The sequence below is a fragment of the Alosa sapidissima genome, chromosome 6 (assembly GCF_018492685.1).
Source record: "Alosa sapidissima isolate fAloSap1 chromosome 6, fAloSap1.pri, whole genome shotgun sequence".
Classification (NCBI taxonomy): Eukaryota; Metazoa; Chordata; class Actinopteri; order Clupeiformes; family Clupeidae; genus Alosa; species Alosa sapidissima.
The window spans coordinates 37,128,700-37,149,960 of NC_055962.1; the positions used below are offsets into that span (position 1 = coordinate 37,128,700).

The 21,261-nt window shown below is 43.4% G+C and overlaps 1 protein-coding gene across 1 annotated transcript; it reads right to left on the bottom strand.

Annotated features, from left to right (window-relative positions):
* Positions 1–2,024: 2,024 nt before the first annotated feature.
* On the bottom strand, positions 2,025–21,161 carry ankef1a (ankyrin repeat and EF-hand domain containing 1a). The gene is made up of 10 exons (XM_042096432.1): positions 20,822–21,161; positions 20,163–20,524; positions 19,530–19,729; positions 19,060–19,209; positions 18,492–18,615; positions 17,103–17,937; positions 14,984–15,210; positions 4,236–4,399; positions 2,838–3,008; positions 2,025–2,547 (listed from the first exon to the last, which is right to left on the bottom strand). The coding sequence occupies exons 2-10, from the start codon at positions 20,515–20,517 to the stop codon at positions 2,392–2,394; spliced, it is 2,382 nt and encodes a 793-aa protein (XP_041952366.1). The 5' UTR covers positions 20,518–20,524; positions 20,822–21,161; the 3' UTR covers positions 2,025–2,391.
* Between the last annotated feature and the right edge of the window lie 100 nt (positions 21,162–21,261).

Here is a 21,261-nt window from a genome sequence, read left to right on the forward strand (position 1 = left end):
TCTGCTCTGACTCCCCTGACCAGCCCTTCCCCATGTCCTGCCTCTTCTCTCCTCCCTGCTTCTCTCTCTCTCTCTCTCTCTCTCTTTCTCTCCCCCCATCCCCCACCCCTGACTCATCCTACCACTGCACTCCCTGTCTCATTAGATTGATGTACAGGCAGGGATGTCACCATTGGGTTCCCTCTCCCTCGTACTATCGCTCTCCTCTCTCTCTCTCCCCCATCACTCTCTCCCTCGTACTATCGTTCTCCTCTCTCTCTCTCCTCTCTCTCTCTCTACCCCTCATACTATCACTCTCCTCTCTCTCTCTCCCCATCACTCTCTCCCTCATACTATCGTTCTCCTCTCTCTCTCTCTACCCCTCGTACTATCGCTCTCCTCTGTCTCTCCTCTCACTCTCTCCCTCGTTGCTCTCTGATTCTCTCTCTTTTTGTCTGCCTGTCAGTCACTATGCCCTTATTCTCCTCTACCCTTCTCTTCATTAGGATCACTCTCTCTCTCTCTCCCGTCTGCAGCTCTCTGCTTCTCTTTTTTCTCTTTCCTCTGCATCATTCTCTCTCTTTTATGCCTGCTGTGGTTTCTCTCGCACCTCTCAACATTACAACGGCTCTGGGACTTATCATGTGTCCCTTCTCACAATGTCCCTCTCATTGTTTCTGTCAAACACACATACACTGAGAGAGAGAGAGAGAGAGAGAGAGAGAGAGAGAGAGAGAGAGAGAGAGAGAGAGAATAACCTGAGCTGCCTGACTTGTGCTGCGTATTACAATATCTGTGTATTGTCCACTTCCTTGCTTATATAAGACTTCACAATTGAGCTAGAAGGCATGGCTATCTAATGATCTAATATAGTGGCTGAAAAGCCTGCATCAGTGGAGCTCAAGCATCGCCTAATCCAATTCCCTGCATGCAACCCTACAACGGGCTGTTATCTCTGTTGTTCAGACGTGATGATGTTGACACCTCAAACAGCTCATTTCCTCTGCATTCTGTAGTAAATGTGTAAATAAAACCTGACATTTCACTGACGCTGAGTTACCAGCACAAATCAAGGTGAGTTATCAGCACCAAGCAAATACCCCCCCCACCCCAAAAAAAAAGCATGAAATGTTATCTCATTTTCAGTGTCAGCTAGCAGTCTGGGAAGAATGGTGATGGCCTCACGTAGCAAGCTAAGGGTGGCCATGTCACGGTCTTGACACTGTGCTTAACCCAGAACAAGTGCTGTTCCCCGCTTTGGCCAAATGAGTCACAGCACCAGCCACATTTCTGCATGTTTTGGCTGCCATTTTCCTGCGTGCTGAGACAGGAGGCCCTGGAACTTTCCAGACTGCTGCTCTCAGAGCAGTCATTCAGGACAGAAAACTGGGTGTTTTTGCCCCCTGGTGGCCGCCTGTTTGAACTGCAAGTCAAACAGAAGAATCTCGAGGCTTTTAGACAGCAAAGGATGTTTATCTCATTCACACACTGTTTGATTCAGCTCCACAATTTAGGCACTTCCATGTTATTTGCTATTTTACTGCATGTCTCGCTATCAGCATCAGATTTACAGTATCTTAGCAGTAAGATGCAAATCTCCCCGGCGCTTAAGAATATTGAGCCACGTTTTAGTAAGGATAAGTAAATAAATAAACATATACAAATAAATGTGCTGCGTCACAACAGGTGTGATATTTCAGCATGGCTGAATATAGCCTGCTCCTCCCATGGTGAGAGGCGAGCACGGTGTAGGACAGCGCTGTGTTTGTTTGTTTATCTGTGTGGGGGATTATGGACGTGTGTGTCTGCATGACGTTGTTTGTGTGCATGTCTGTGAGAGAGCTTGCAAGTGGTGTGTGTGTGTGTGTGGAGAGAGGGGGGGGCAGCAGGTCTGACAGACGGAGAGTGAGAGGGGAGACACGACACATGCCAAGAGTCTCCTCGTACGTTTCTCTATTCTCCTCAATGTCTCTCTGTCTCTTACACGCTTTACTTTCACAAACACACACTGACACAGTAGACAACACACAAAGTGGCCAGTGTTGTACAAAATATTAGGATCTTTTAATGGTTCTGTAAATGACAAAACATCATTAACAAAAATTGTTAATCTTGCCATGGATCAAATAATACTATTTACGAGGACTAATCAGCCTTTAATCAAAGGTAGCACAAAATCAGAATCACTGTAGTGTACTCCATTTCACTATACACTGTGCTCCGCCTCCAACCATTGCATTCGTTAATGTCATTTATACAATTCATTGTGGCATTAGAAGAGAGGTGATGAACCTATTAGAACATCTTACCCGCCCTTTCAAGTAAACACAAATCATGGTCAACTCATCTGGCCAGGCCAGAGTCATGGAGGGGCATGTCCACCAAGGCCTTTGGCCCTCTCTGGGTCTCTCTTCAGGCAGAACCCTCCTGGGTCTGGGCCACCTTCCTCCGCAGGTTCTGGCTGAAGGGCATGAGGAAGTCGTCAAAGTCCACCTCGTGGCTGAGCCGCTCGCGCCTCCTCTCCCGACGCTGGATCAAATCGCTGGTGGTCAGCAGGTTACTCCACACCTGGGAGAGACAGGACAAGAGAGATGGTCACATGGTGCTGAGGGTGCACTGACACTGTCTCCAGCACAGCACCAGAACAGAACAAATGGACAGATAGGCCTCTGCAGCCCAAACTGTCTAACATGTGAGCCTCCATCTTAAGAAAACGCCTTCTGTTTTATGCCTGACAAACAAAATAGTCTATTTAAAAGGTTGGACTATGTAATAGCTGAACCATATTCTTCCAAGTGCACAAGCATAGGCAACATATAGCCCCGATGAACTGTTTTGTTTTTCTTACGGGAACATACCGTCCGGGGTCTAAAGCTGATGTCCACAGGTCTGAGAGTGCCGTTGTTCAGCCGGGTGTTGTACATGATCACAGTCTCTTTGTCATCTTTGCTCTTCTCTGCCGCAGCCTTCTGGGTCAAGGAGCTGTCTGCAGGTGGCATTGATGTGCTACTGGGGGCAACTTGGCTCAGCTGAGAATGACAATCAATCAAACAATCAATCAAGCAATCAATCAATCAATCAATCAATCAACTGATCAGTAACAGATACAACAGCATGCAAAGCAACAGTTTGCAATCAATCAATCACTCTATCAATCAATCAATCAATCAATCAATCCGTCAATCCGTCAATAAATCAATCAGTATCAGATACAACAGCATGCAAAGCAACAGTATGCAATCGATCAATCACCCTATCAATCAATCAATCAATCAATCAATCAATCAATCAATCAATCATTTAATCAATCAATCAATCAATCAATCAATCAATCATTCAATCAGATAAAACACTATGCAAAGCAACAGCAATCAATCAATCAATCAACCAATCAATTACCAATAGCAATAGTGATAACATGCAAAGCCAGATTGTTTTGGCCGTTCCATCATACCCTGCACATAATTTCAAAAGGGGCAAATCTGAGGAGACTAGTACTAGCATGTCCTTCCTACGACTGCTTTGATCCAGCTAAGCTACTTTTGCTGACCCAATCACAGGCAGGGTAACACAACACTGTACACCCACTAGACCAGCTAGCTCTCAGCAAGTGACATAGGTGGACAGGCCCAGTCACAACTACAGCGTAAAGGAAACATGTTCTCCAGCTTGCCAAAGCTGCACTGCTGAAAGGTTCTGTCTTGCTAGTGCTACCCGTGCTAGCTTGTCCTGAGGTAACCTGAGCTGTCATGTCTCATTTGTCTGCAATTTGCTGGTTTAGAGTGGCAGAGGCATGTCTCTTGTTCCCCTGCCTGGCATTCCAGACTGGCCTTTAAAAGGGCGGAGAACACACACAGCTACGCCGGGGCAAACCGTCAGCAAATGACCATGTCAGCATTTGGTAGCGATGTAGAAACCACAACATTGTAATGGAATACTAAAAGCATCGGCATACAACCTGATTATTATCAGCTCAATGTCAACTGACACTTTTGTTACTATGGCTATGGATATTGTTACTGTTCTGGGACCTGCTACTCTTCCTGCTACTCTTGTAGCAATAGGAACACAATGTAACAATGCAAAGCCAACAATTCCATGTTACCATATGGAACTATTCAGACTGAAAAGAGCAAAAGAGGTCCTTCAGCATGGCATGGCATCACGGTTTCATATTTTTGTGTTGAATCTCTTGTCTGTGTTGCTGGAAGGCTTATGATTAGAACAAAATGATTTGGTGCGGTTTTGCTTGTTACCTTCTCCTTGGCTGAGGTGGTGGCTGGCCTGGGTTTAGGCTGCGGCTTGGCTGCTTTCCCTCTCTTGTTCTCCTTTGGCTTGGGCAGGGTATCCATCTTGGCCTTGACCAAGTCCACCACCCTCAGGTCTGCATAGGCCCAGGCGATGTCCAAGCAGTTCTGCTCTGCATATAGAATACCTCTGTCAGCTACAATTGCCATGACTGAGACAGAAAGTTCTGGCAAATGCCACCAAAATAAATAAATGAATAAAATGACACGCTGTACTTATGCTGTTATCCAAAAATGTTGCCGACTAAATGAGACCAGCTTGTAGTCAAACTGATTGCTCCAGCAACTGTGCGTTCCAGCCAAAGTGATTTACACAAAGGCCAAAAATTCTGTGGTGGAACTTTGGGATGAAACCACCCATAATACCATTATGTAAAAACCAGAGAGAAGTTGTCTCTGGCACAGATCTGGGTTACATTTGGCCCAGAATCAGCACCCATCTGCACAGGCAGATGAGACGAACGTTAAGGTGGAAAATCACTGTGGGAAATAGTCGCCCTATAAGCTTCTTTATTTGCATCAAACACAATATGGATTTGTATGCATCAAACACAATATGGATTTGTATGCATCAAACACTATACATAAACAGCATATGCATCAAACACAATAGATTTGTATGCATCAAAAACTATACATGAACAACATATGCATCACACATCGCTTAGGTCAGTGTTTTTCAACCACTGTGCCGGGGCACACTAGTGTGCCGTAAGAGATCATCAGGTGTGCCGGTGGCTCACTGGTCCAGAAAAGCAACTGTTGCATCAAAGAATTGAGGACGCTTGTTTTATTGAGCAGGTCTTGCATAGAAGCCATAATAAGGCCATATCTGTGTATTATTTGAAATTTTAGACTATGGTATGTTTATTTTTTCTTCACACAGGATGTTAGTGTGCCGTGGGACATTTTAAGTGTCAAAAGTGTGCCGTGGCACAAAAAAGGTTGAAAAACACTGGCTTAGGTGCAAGAATGTACTCGCTGTTCAGTAAGGAGTTAGGTGGTGATGGAGGTATTCCATACACTACACAACACCACTGATTCCATTCACTACACAACACCACTGATTCCATACACTACACAACACCACTGATTCCATTCACTACACAACACCACTGATTCCATACACTACACAACACCACTGATTCCATTCACTACACAACACCACTGATTCCATACACTACACAACACCACTGATTCCATACACTAAAACACCACTGATTCCATTCACTACACAACACCACTGATTCCATACACTAAAACACCACTGATTCCATACACTACACAACACCACTGATTCCATACACTACACAACACCACTGATTCCATACACTACACAACACCACTGATTCCATACACTAAAACACCACTGATTCCATACACTAAAACACCACTGATTCCATACACTAAAACACCACTCATTCCATTCACTACACAACACCACTGATTCCATTCACTACACAACACCACTGATTCCATACACTACACAACACCACTGATTCCATTCACTACACAACACCACTGATTCCATTCACTACACAACACCACTGATTCCATACACTACACAACACCACTGATTCCATACACTAAAACACCACTGATTCCATTCACTACACAACACCACTGATTCCATACACTACACAACACCACTGATTCCATTCACTACACAACACCACTGATTCCATACACTACACAACACCACTGATTCCATACACTACACAACACCACTGATTCCATTCACTACACAACACCACTGATTCCATACACTAAAACACCACTGATTCCATACACTACACAACACCACTGATTCCATACACTACACAACACCACTCATTCCATACACTACACAACACCACTGATTCCATACACTAAAACACCACTGATTCCATTCACTACACAACACCACTGATTCCATACACTACACAACACCACTGATTCCATACACTACACAACACCACTGATTCCATACACTAAAACACCACTGATTCCATACACTACACAACACCACTGATTCCATACACTAAAACACCACTGATTCCATACACTAAAACACCACTCATTCCATTCACTACACAACACCACTGATTCCATTCACTACACAACACCACTGATTCCATACACTACACAACACCACTGATTCCATTCACTACACAACACCACTGATTCCATTCACTACACAACACCACTGATTCCATACACTACACAACACCACTGATTCCATACACTAAAACACCACTGATTCCATTCACTACACAACACCACTGATTCCATACACTACACAACACCACTGATTCCATTCACTACACAACACCACTGATTCCATACACTACACAACACCACTGATTCCATACACTACACAACACCACTGATTCCATTCACTACACAACACCACTGATTCCATACACTAAAACACCACTGATTCCATACACTACACAACACCACTGATTCCATACACTACACAACACCACTCATTCCATACACTACACAACACCACTGATTCCATACACTAAAACACCACTGATTCCATTCACTACACAACACCACTGATTCCATACACTACACAACACCACTGATTCCATACACTACACAACACCACTGATTCCATACACTAAAACACCACTGATTCCATACACTACACAACACCACTGATTCCATACACTAAAACACCACTGATTCCATACACTACACAACACCACTGATTCCATACACTACACAACACCACTCATTCCATACACTACACAACACCACTCATTCCATACACTAAAACACCACTGATTCCATACACTAAAACACCACTCATTCCATTCACTACACAACACCACTGATTCCATACACTAAAACACCACTGATTCCATACACTAAAACACCACTCATTCCATACACTAAAACACCACTGATTCCATACACTAAACAACACCACTGATTCCATTCACTAAACAACACCACTCATTCCATACACTAAACAACACCACTGATTCCATACACTAAACAACACCACTCATTCCATACACTAAAACACCACTGATTCCATACACTACACAACACCACTGATTCCATACACTACACAACACCACTGATTCCATACACTAAAACACCACTGATTCCATACACTAAAACACCACTCATTCCATACACTAAAACACCACTGATTCCATACACTAAACAACACCACTGATTCCATTCACTAAACAACACCACTCATTCCATACACTAAACAACACCACTGATTCCATACACTAAACAACACCACTCATTCCATACACTAAAACACCACTGATTCCATACACTACACAACACCACTGATTCCATACACTACACAACACCACTGATTCCATACACTAAAACACCACTGATTCCATACACTACACAACACCACTGATTCCATACACTAAAACACCACTGATTCCATACACTACACAACACCACTGATTCCATACACTACACAACACCACTCATTCCATACACTACACAACACCACTCATTCCATACACTAAAACACCACTGATTCCATACACTAAAACACCACTCATTCCATTCACTACACAACACCACTGATTCCATACACTAAAACACCACTGATTCCATACACTAAAACACCACTCATTCCATACACTAAAACACCACTGATTCCATACACTAAACAACACCACTGATTCCATACACTAAAACACCACTGATTCCATACACTAAAACACCACTCATTCCATTCACTACACAACACCACTGATTCCATACACTAAAACACCACTGATTCCATTCACTACACAACACCACTGATTCCATACACTAAAACACCACTGATTCCATACACTACACAACACCACTGATTCCATACACTAAAACACCACTGATTCCATTCACTACACAACACCACTGATTCCATACACTACACAACACCACTGATTCCATACACTAAAACACCACTGATTCCATTCACTACACAACACCACTGATTCCATACACTACACAACACCACTGATTCCATACACTAAAACACCACTGATTCCATTCACTACACAACACCACTGATTCCATACACTACACAACACCACTGATTCCATACACTAAAACACCACTGATTCCATACACTACACAACACCACTGATTCCATACACTACACAACACCACTCATTCCATACACTACACAACACCACTCATTCCATACACTAAAACACCACTGATTCCATACACTAAAACACCACTCATTCCATTCACTACACAACACCACTGATTCCATACACTAAAACACCACTGATTCCATACACTAAAACACCACTCATTCCATACACTAAAACACCACTGATTCCATACACTAAACAACACCACTGATTCCATACACTAAAACACCACTGATTCCATACACTAAAACACCACTCATTCCATTCACTACACAACACCACTGATTCCATACACTACACAACACCACTCATTCCATACACTACACAACACCACTCATTCCATACACTAAAACACCACTGATTCCATACACTAAAACACCACTCATTCCATTCACTACACAACACCACTGATTCCATACACTAAAACACCACTGATTCCATACACTAAAACACCACTCATTCCATACACTAAAACACCACTGATTCCATACACTAAACAACACCACTGATTCCATACACTAAAACACCACTGATTCCATACACTAAAACACCACTCATTCCATTCACTACACAACACCACTGATTCCATACACTAAAACACCACTGATTCCATTCACTACACAACACCACTGATTCCATACACTAAAACACCACTGATTCCATACACTACACAACACCACTGATTCCATACACTAAAACACCACTGATTCCATTCACTACACAACACCACTGATTCCATACACTACACAACACCACTGATTCCATACACTAAAACACCACTGATTCCATTCACTACACAACACCACTGATTCCATACACTACACAACACCACTGATTCCATACACTAAAACACCACTGATTCCATTCACTACACAACACCACTGATTCCATACACTACACAACACCACTGATTCCATACACTAAAACACCACTGATTCCATACACTACACAACACCACTGATTCCATACACTACACAACACCACTCATTCCATACACTACACAACACCACTCATTCCATACACTAAAACACCACTGATTCCATACACTAAAACACCACTCATTCCATTCACTACACAACACCACTGATTCCATACACTAAAACACCACTGATTCCATACACTAAAACACCACTCATTCCATACACTAAAACACCACTGATTCCATACACTAAACAACACCACTGATTCCATACACTAAAACACCACTGATTCCATACACTAAAACACCACTCATTCCATTCACTACACAACACCACTGATTCCATACACTAAAACACCACTGATTCCATTCACTACACAACACCACTGATTCCATACACTAAAACACCACTGATTCCATACACTACACAACACCACTGATTCCATACACTAAAACACCACTGATTCCATTCACTACACAACACCACTGATTCCATACACTACACAACACCACTGATTCCATACACTAAAACACCACTGATTCCATTCACTACACAACACCACTGATTCCATACACTACACAACACCACTGATTCCATACACTAAAACACCACTGATTCCATTCACTACACAACACCACTGATTCCATACACTACACAACACCACTGATTCCATACACTAAAACACCACTGATTCCATTCACTACACAACACCACTGATTCCATACACTAAAACACCACTGATTCCATTCACTACACAACACCACTGATTCCATACACTAAAACACCACTGATTCCATACACTACACAACACCACTGATTCCATACACTACACAACACCACTGATTCCATACACTAAAACACCACTGATTCCATACACTACACAACACCACTGATTCCATACACTACACAACACCACTGATTCCATACACTACACAACACCACTGATTCCATACACTACACAACACCACTGATTCCATACACTAAAACACCACTGATTCCATTCACTACACAACACCACTGATTCCATACACTAAAACACCACTGATTCCATTCACTACACAACACCACTGATTCCATACACTAAAACACCACTGATTCCATTCACTACACAACACCACTGATTCCATACACTACACAACACCACTGATTCCATACACTAAAACACCACTGATTCCATTCACTACACAACACCACTGATTCCATACACTACACAACACCACTGATTCCATACACTAAAACACCACTGATTCCATTCACTACACAACACCACTGATTCCATTCACTACACAACACCACTGATTCCATACACTACACAACACCACTGATTCCATACACTAAAACACCACTGATTCCATTCACTACACAACACCACTGATTCCATACACTACACAACACCACTGATTCCATACACTAAAACACCACTGATTCCATTCACTACACAACACCACTGATTCCATACACTAAAACACCACTGATTCCATACACTACACAACACCACTGATTCCATACACTAAAACACCACTGATTCCATTCACTACACAACACCACTGATTCCATACACTACACAACACCACTGATTCCATACACTAAAACACCACTGATTCCATTCACTACACAACACCACTGATTCCATACACTACACAACACCACTGATTCCATACACTAAAACACCACTGATTCCATTCACTACACAACACCACTGATTCCATACACTACACAACACCACTGATTCCATACACTAAAACACCACTGATTCCATTCACTACACAACACCACTGATTCCATACACTAAAACACCACTGATTCCATTCACTACACAACACCACTGATTCCATACACTAAAACACCACTGATTCCATACACTACACAACACCACTGATTCCATACACTACACAACACCACTGATTCCATACACTAAAACACCACTGATTCCATACACTACACAACACCACTGATTCCATACACTACACAACACCACTGATTCCATACACTACACAACACCACTGATTCCATACACTACACAACACCACTGATTCCATACACTAAAACACCACTGATTCCATTCACTACACAACACCACTGATTCCATACACTAAAACACCACTGATTCCATTCACTACACAACACCACTGATTCCATACACTAAAACACCACTGATTCCATTCACTACACAACACCACTGATTCCATACACTACACAACACCACTGATTCCATACACTAAAACACCACTGATTCCATTCACTACACAACACCACTGATTCCATACACTACACAACACCACTGATTCCATACACTAAAACACCACTGATTCCATTCACTACACAACACCACTGATTCCATACACTACACAACACCACTGATTCCATACACTAAAACACCACTGATTCCATTCACTACACAACACCACTGATTCCATACACTAAAACACCACTGATTCCATTCACTACACAACACCACTGATTCCATACACTAAAACACCACTGATTCCATACACTACACAACACCACTGATTCCATACACTAAAACACCACTGATTCCATACACTACACAACACCACTGATTCCATACACTACACAACACCACTGATTCCATACACTACACAACACCACTGATTCCATACACTACACAACACCACTGATTCCATACACTAAAACACCACTGATTCCATTCACTACACAACACCACTGATTCCATACACTAAAACACCACTGATTCCATTCACTACACAACACCACTGATTCCATACACTAAAACACCACTGATTCCATTCACTACACAACACCACTGATTCCATACACTAAAACACCACTGATTCCATACACTACACAACACCACTGATTCCATACACTACACAACACCACTGATTCCATTCACTACACAACACTACTGATCCCATACACTAAAACACCACTGATTCCCTTCACTACACAACACCACTGATTCCATACACTACACAACACCACTGATTCCATACACTAAAACACCACTGATTCCATTCACTACACAACACCACTGATTCCATACACTACACAACACCACTGATTCCATACACTAAAACACCACTGATTCCATTCACTACACAACACCACTGATTCCATACACTAAAACACCACTGATTCCATTCACTACACAACACCACTGATTCCATACACTAAAACACCACTGATTCCATTCACTACACAACACCACTGATTCCATACACTAAAACACCACTGATTCCATACACTACACAACACCACTGATTCCATACACTACACAACACCACTGATTCCATACACTAAAACACCACTGATTCCATTCACTACACAACACCACTGATTCCATACACTACACAACACCACTGATTCCATTCACTACACAACACTACTGATCCCATACACTAAAACACCACTGATTCCCTTCACTACACAACACCACTGATTCCATACACTACACAACACCACTGATTCCATACACTAAAACACCACTGATTCCATTCACTACACAACACCACTGATTCCATACACTACACAACACCACTGATTCCATACACTAAAACACCACTGATTCCATTCACTACACAACACCACTGATTCCATACACTACACAACACCACTGATTCCATACACTAAAACACCACTGATTCCATTCACTACACAACACCACTGATTCCATACACTAAAACACCACTGATTCCATTCACTACACAACACCACTGATTCCATACACTAAAACACCACTGATTCCATACACTACACAACACCACTGATTCCATACACTACACAACACCACTGATTCCATACACTAAAACACCACTGATTCCATTCACTACACAACACCACTGATTCCATACACTAAAACACCACTGATTCCATTCACTACACAACACCACTGATTCCATACACTAAAACACCACTGATTCCATTCACTACACAACACCACTGATTCCATACACTAAAACACCACTGATTCCATACACTACACAACACCACTGATTCCATACACTACACAACACCACTGATTCCATTCACTACACAACACTACTGATCCCATACACTAAAACACCACTGATTCCCTTCACTACACAACACCACTGATTCCATACACTAAAACACCACTGATTCCAAACACTACACAACACTCAAGACCAGGGGTCTCAAACTCAAATGAGCTGGGGGCCAATTCTGCCAACGTCATTTGATTGGAGGGCTGGCTATTTCTGAAAATGCAATGTTCTTTTTTTCAAATACCACACAAAACTGCAAACAGAAAGTGCAAGTGCTTTTATCTATCTCTAGTTTTAGACACCTGTGCTAGCAACCTTAGCTTATAAATAAAAATATTTTTAAACCTGGCAAACTATAAGAAAGCAACACCATTGGATTTTTATATAAAAATTTCAAAAGGCCATGGCTTGAAAGTGGTCAGAGATAAAGTCCTACTGTAAATGTAAAAATCTTTGAGTAAAACAAAAGTTTATGAAGGGGGTAAATTTACCCATGTAATTTGTCACTGGATGGCAAGCACCTCAAATTATGCACCTTTCAGTAAATACTGGATGAACATATTTAAGCAGGTTTACTTTCCTTTTTTCATATTACCCACATAACAAATTAACAAGAAAACATCTAAGATGTATACCAACACCTAAGATGTATATGGTTTCTAAACCACAAGGCCTACAATAAAGTAGGCTATTCTGGTCAAATCAGTTCCTATCGCGGGTAATCTGAGTAGCCAGAAGTTTGCATCATATCGCGGGTGACTTTGTAGTTTAGAGCCCTATGTCTACTAGCCCTGCTGTCTGTACCACGTCCATTACGGACACTATCATCACGATTACCACTGCAACCTCCAAGCTATGTTGGGCAGAGGGTCGAAACAAGCATGGTATGCTTAGTGGACACCGTCGTATAGGCTACACGCAGACACACCTCCATTCAATAGACGATGGATCATAATCTCCAAAAGGATATTCTTCTTCAGATTTAGAATAGGTGAATAACATAGCCTACCTAAGACTTCATCACACGTAAACGTTTTTCAACATTTGGTGTAGGCCTATTTCTGCTTAATTTCTGCTTCAATTTATGCAACACTATGGCCTGCATCGCTTCCGCGACATTAAAAATGCACGTCTTTGTGTTTCTCGCGTGTAGCCTAATACAAGTATTTCCTGAAAACTTTGCGCAGCGATTTTGGGTTTGAATGAAGCTCTGGATGTCTAGCACATAGTGGAGCAGAGTACAAATGAGATTTGTCACCGTACTTGGAACTATCGTCTATTTTAATCAGTATCGTTGTTTGTCACAATTAAAAAGTCTCAAGGGCCGGATTACATTATTATTTTGACATACGTCGCGGGCCGGAATTGGGCCGGACGCGGGCCGGATTTGGCCCGCGGGCCGGGTGTTTGAGACCCCTGCTCAAGACTGATAAATGTGTGCCCACATTTTGAGCAATGGCACTCCTGTTAACAGTGAAATCCGGGGGTCACTAGTATCTGTAAGACTTTGGCAATGATAAACAAGTAATATGTAATATGTGACCAGATAATCATGCATATGGTTATCCATCCATTACAGCCGCTCAAAGAACTGCCGAGTATCCCCCCACCAGAAGACTACAGCCATGTTAGTCATGCCTTGGCACATCTGTGTTTGTGGGCGCGCCGGGTACCTTTCTTGTTCTTGGCGTTCACCTTGGCGCCGGCCTTGATGAGGTACTCCACGCACGCCGGCCTGCAGCTCTCGATGGCCCTCATGAGGGGCGTGGCTCCGTTCAGAGCAGGCGTGTCCACCTGGGAGCCCGACTCCACCAGCAGCTCCGTGATGTTCAGCTGGCCGGCATGGCAGGCGTGGTGCAGTGGCGTCCAGCTGAACTGGTCCTTGGCATTCACATCAGCCCTACAAAGGGTAAAAGGGAACTGTTGTAACAACTGGATGCATGGCTGTAGTGGCAAAGAAGTTAAGAAAATTACATCTACATCCATTCATTATGTAAGTTACACAGCAACTAATAGTTTATAATATATTGTTACAGTGCTATGTTGGTTGTGTTGCTAAATATCAACTGATAGAATGTCTCTATGGTTAAGACATGAGGGGGTGTCCAAACCTGGCACACCTGTGCCAAAAGGGAATGGAGTGCACTAGTGGGCTCAACAAGAGGACTACAGAACATTTTCAAAATGCACAATTTTCAATTCACAATTCTTTTCACCTGGTTGATCACCAAAGTAAAATGTTTTGGTTTGGAATGTGTTTGATATCTCTCTCCTTACATCAGCAATTGGAATGAATACCCTAGAAGATTCTCATACTGTCTTGTTCTAAAACATAAATGTTGTAAGTTTGATTCAGTACTATAACGATCTGTACTTGTTCTGATGCTAAAGGCTTTCTGTGCAAAGTCACTCCTTCATATCACCGTGTTGAGCTATATTTGCAGCCATTTAGCTGTGTGGGTTCATGGTTGCATAATGGCAAATTGTTTCCACTTCAGATGCTCTTACACAATCATGTCCATGGCCAGGCAGTGCAGAGCTGAACGCGTTCAAGAGCATCTCGTCTGTGAATTGCTGTTGTTTTGTTATGCTCTGTTTTGAACATAGAGGCCATTTCAGGGCCTTGTGGGCTGTGATTGTGCACAATGACTCAGGCATTTCTGTTGAATGAGGAGGGCTCACTCACTGCATGGCACGCTGCTTTAAAAGGGCTTACTTTCTCAGGACCCCCCCCCCCCCCCTCTCTCTCTCTCTCTCTCTCTCTCTCTCTCCGCTGCTGATGAATGTGAGGGAGCCTGACCTGAGATGAACTGATGGACTAGCGGGGCACAGGGGCGAACACTGACTGGAGCTGACTTAACTAACCCCTAGCATGCCATGCGTTTTCCAAATGCATAGTCGCTAACTATGATGCATCTTCCGTGGTGGTGTCACTGCCAAATCTGAGTTGACAGTATTTGAGTCACGCGTTAGATACGTTAATGATACAGAAATACGTATTGTGTTGTGTCGTATTTCTGTCACATTTTAGTAAGAGCTAACAAATATGCTCTTACTTTTAATTTTCCAAAATCAAAAACATGATATGTGACAATATGAAGTGTTTGTGAATGCATAACTCAAATTTACAGACTCATATTTGGCAGTGACACTACCAAAATGCATGGATTCCAGTTTCTTCCAGTAGCAGCAACTGGAATCCATGCATTTCCACTGAATTATTTTTGGAATCTGATCCCTTATCATACCTGTTCATTCTTACTCGTTGCTCGACTTATCGTGACTAAATTCAACTTCGTGAAGGTACTGTCTGTATAAATCGTCTTGTAAGTAAACTACCAGTGCTTTTTCAAAGTTCTCAATGTCTCGTTTTAAATGTCAGGGCCCTCGGAAGTGATTTATTTGCATGGCTAGCCCGATGCCGAAGCACCACTATTAAGAAAGCTGTTGGTAGCATCGGCTAACTAGCGCCAGATTTTAGAGTGCAGGGGACAAGCCGAGATGGGCTATGAGACATACGTTCACACTCGGTATCATGTTTCAATACACTTTAGGTCAATATCACACCGGAATTCTCCTTTAACTAAAGCATTTTGCTGTACAGATAAAAAACCATAAATATTTGTTTTGCCCCTGAAAATAAACATTGGGCCCTTGAAAAAGTTCATCAGCCAAGTTATTCCTGCCTTCACCTCTTCAAAAATATCCTAAATTACTTATCTCTATTTTTGTACACTCTCAGCTCACCATCTGTGTATCACTCCTTGTCTCCCACAGTGACACCATCCTTACCCCAGGTTGATCAGGAACTGGGCCACCTCGTAGTTTCCATAAGCACAGGCCGTCATGAGTGGCGTCTTGTAGAAGCGGTCCTTCACGTCCACAGGAACGCCCTCCCGGAAGGCCAGCTGAAGCGACTCCAGGTCGCCCGTCTTGGCGCAGTAGGTCACGTTGACGTAGATCTTGTCCGGCTCGTCCACGTACCAGGCCGAGTCGTCCTCGATGGGGTGCTCGGGTGGGTGGTCGCGGCTGAACCGGCTGGGGTCTGTGTGGTGGTGGTACGCCTCCACCATGAAGGTCGGAGGACCACCATCGGCCCTCCGGTAGATGAGCTCAGGGGGGATGGTGCAGATGGGAAAGGGGAGGGTGAATTTGCCCTTCTTCTTGCCCTTTTTGCCTCCTTTCCCCCCCTTCTTCTTCTTCTTGGGCCCATAGGAGGCCATGACGACGGCCTTCTGCAGATACTTGAGGCCCTTGAAGAAGTCGTTGATGTTGATGACGCCCTCGCGCCTGCGGTCATGGGCGAGGATCACCTTGTGGAGCTGATGCTCTTCCACGGGGGCCTTGAGATCCTGCAGGACCGCCTCGAACGTCTCCGTGGAGACCGTCTCCTTGATGCAGTCCCCCGACTCGTCGAAGGCTTTCCTCAGGGTGACCTCGTGCTCCTGGGACCAGTCGTAGAGCGCCAGGGCCCAGGTCTCGTTGGGATTGGGCACGCCAGGGCGAGAGAACTTCCCGTGCAGCCTCTCTGCTTTCTTCAGCTCCTTCACCGCAGCTTTGTGGCCATTGTCCTTGGCAATCTGCCGAGCCAGAAGGCCTTCCTCGTTTTTAAATTTGGGATTGCAGCCTGGAGCATGGAAAGAGAGCCGCTTTTGGTCGTGTCCAATGTTTAGTTAACTGACCTGCAGCTTACTGCTGGAATCTGGCCTCTCCTTTTCCCTCTCCGCCCACACAAAACGAAACTAACACTGAGAATAACAATATCACAATTCTTTTCAATATTGCATTAAAAATTAGATATGAATGAACAACGTGAAATTTCTCTAATCTGAATATCGACACAGTTAATATTCAATTACTCTCCCACAGCAGTATGTTTTAATATTATACAGTATGTTTTAAAGTATTTCTTTTACTATTTAGTATGGGAGCTCATGCAGCTGGTATCCAGCTGAGGCCAAACAGGAGAACCCAGTGAACCCCTTTGAGACATTGATTTAAAACTCTCAACGTGCAGCTACACCATGGCACAGAATAACAAACATCTGCTTTAGATCTGACATTTGGCAAGTTAGCTTCAAGCCGCTGGTAGCGCTTAAATAATGCTTAAAACAAAAACTGGTAGCAAACTGACAGTCTGTTTAGAGGCCAAGTCTGAACATAACTCGTGGAGGCTGTTACCTCTCTGAGCGAGAAAGCGGCAGCACTCGGCGTGCCCACCGTGTGCTGCGTAGTGCAGAGGAGTTTCTCCTGCTTTGGTCACTGCTCCCACGTCTGCCCCATACGCACAGAGCACCTGAATAATCTGGACAAAACAATCAATCAATCAATCAAAGTGATATAGACCCTTTCAAGAGAGTTCCATTATCAGCATCATAGTTGGCCCCACAAGGCTTCCGTTTTAACATTCGATATGTTATCTTAATGCAGAGGAAGTAGATTGGGAACCAAATAGAACATTCAAGCATTGTTTTTGTTTTTATTGTTGAAAGGGTCTATAGTATAATGTAATATGATATAATACAATATAATATAACAATATATAATATAATATAGTATAATATAAAAGCCAAAAGCATAGTCATCTATATATAGTCCAGCAAGGCTCAAAACAAAGTTTCCAACAAACTCAAGGTCAGCTTTTGATTAATTTTAATGAGCATGTTAAAATATACAGCCCCTAGAGATGTCTTAGTTCGAGTGGGCCAGGCACACACAGTGGTAAGCTGGAACTGAGTCAGATCAGTACCTCAAAGAACCCGCCTTCCGCTGCAAAGTGGGCAGCGTGGAGGTTGGTCTTGTCGAGCGCGTTGGGGTCGGCGCCCCCTCTGAGGATGCTCCGCACCAGCTCCACGCTGCCCACCCTGGCTGCCTCCATCAGAGCAGTGCGCCCCGTGGCCTGGAGAGAACAAAAGAAATGCCCACATGTACGCCCAGAAAACATCAACAATACCATCAAATGCCCACATGTACACCCAGAAAACATCAACAACACCATCAAATGCACCTCATGTTTCTCATTCAAATGGCACGTACAAATTCAAGTATCAGACACATGCCAGACACAACACAACTAGATACGATGGCTTAGAGACACTGCTAACTCCCACCCCACCCACCCACACACACACACACACACACACACACACAATAGGCTATAACTGATATATCACAATAGACAGTCATGTCAGGCTGTAACATGCGCACACAAACACACACCTCATCCCTGGCATCAGGGTGAGCGCCTCTCTCCAGCAGGAGTAGGCACATGGGTAGGCAGCTGTCAGCCTGTGTGCAGGCGAGGTGCAGGACGTGCTGGCCAGTCAGGGACACATTGTTGATGTCAGACAGAGCCTTCAGCACCGCGTGCATGCAGCGCATGTGGCGCTTGGTGGGGTAGATGCAATAGAAGAGGACCCCTAGTGGACAGAGGTGGTAGGGTAGGTGGTAGGAGATGAGCTCGGATTACAGGATTAGTAGTGTTTTGGCTGCCAAATGTTGGTCTGTTATTAAACATGATCTTAGTCTGCAACTAAAAGGATTTGTGTATGTGTCCATATGCCTTTTCTATAATGCAGATGTAGTTTAAATAATAGAAAATGTGGCTAAGTGGTACTTGTATCAAACATGCCCAGGAGAACACATCCCTTACATTTACATCCATTATGTAAGTTACATAGCAATAACATAACATAACATAACATAACATAACATAACATAACATAATAACATAACAGAGAGAGACAGAGAGAGAGAGGGAGAGAGAGAGAGAGAGAGAGAGAGAGAACATACCTCCTAATACTTTGCTTTGAAGTTTGTATTATGGTCCCTCTACTATAGGCTCTTACTCACCTTTCCCATCCTTGTCCAGCAGGCTCACGTTAGCCTTGTGCTTCACCAGCAGCGCTACTGCACCATCATGCCCTAACTCCGCGGCTAGCATGACAGGTGTTTTCCCACTCTTGTCCTGAACATTTGGACTTGCTCCGTGGGACAGCAGGAAGTCCAGCATGTCTGTGTTGTTAGCCACGGCTGCTATGTGCATAGCTCCTTTGCCCTGGCGAGGTTCGGTGAGGTTGAGGAGGTTGTCCACGCCGCGGGTGATTAATTTCTCTATTTGTAGTTTGTTGTCCTCGTGGACACACTGTAGCAACCGGTAGACCTGCAGCTCCTCCAAGCGACCTCTTGCCACTGGACTCGCCATCATCACTGACCTCTTTCAGAACAGGGCCATTTCAGCACCATACCATAGCCTACTTACTGATATTTTACTAGGTTAAATTATTTTAGTATTTACTTCATTTAATATCATACATAGACTAAAGTGGGCTAATATAACCATCTAGAAGACTACAGGGTTGCCTAGCGTCATTTAAAAAGACTGAGCATGAACAAAAGACCTAGGCCTAACACCTGCAATATTCTGTGCAGGAGGCTACATCACTAGTTAGCGAAGAGATTAGGCTAGATGCTACTCTTACCGCAACTGCATTCAACCCAGAATGACTTACCAATGCTTCAGTTGAAAGCAGTAGCCTACAATTGTTGTTGATTCTTCTTTCTGTTAGACGAAATGAGTTTTGATACCACTTTAAATTACCGGTAGGCTAGGCATATGGACACTATGTCCACGTTTCCCGATAATAAAGTTTAAATGCAACATTGTTGCAAAGCTCAGCGTCGGACTGACTTTGTGAAGACTGCAGAGTAGTTCATTGTCTCTATGGCAACAGAATGCCAAGTCCCTCGAGATCTTCGCCGGGGAGTCGTCAAAAGTAGGCTAGGCTGTGTCTTGGGTGCTCACGTTCTTGTTAATTGGCCCCAGCTAGAGTTACGATACATTGGAGAGATCACTTGACCGGGATAGGCTAGAGTCTCAGGAACACCAAATATCAGTTTACATAGCAAATGTTTTCAACCGTGTGATACACTTTGTGTGCGCATGACAAGC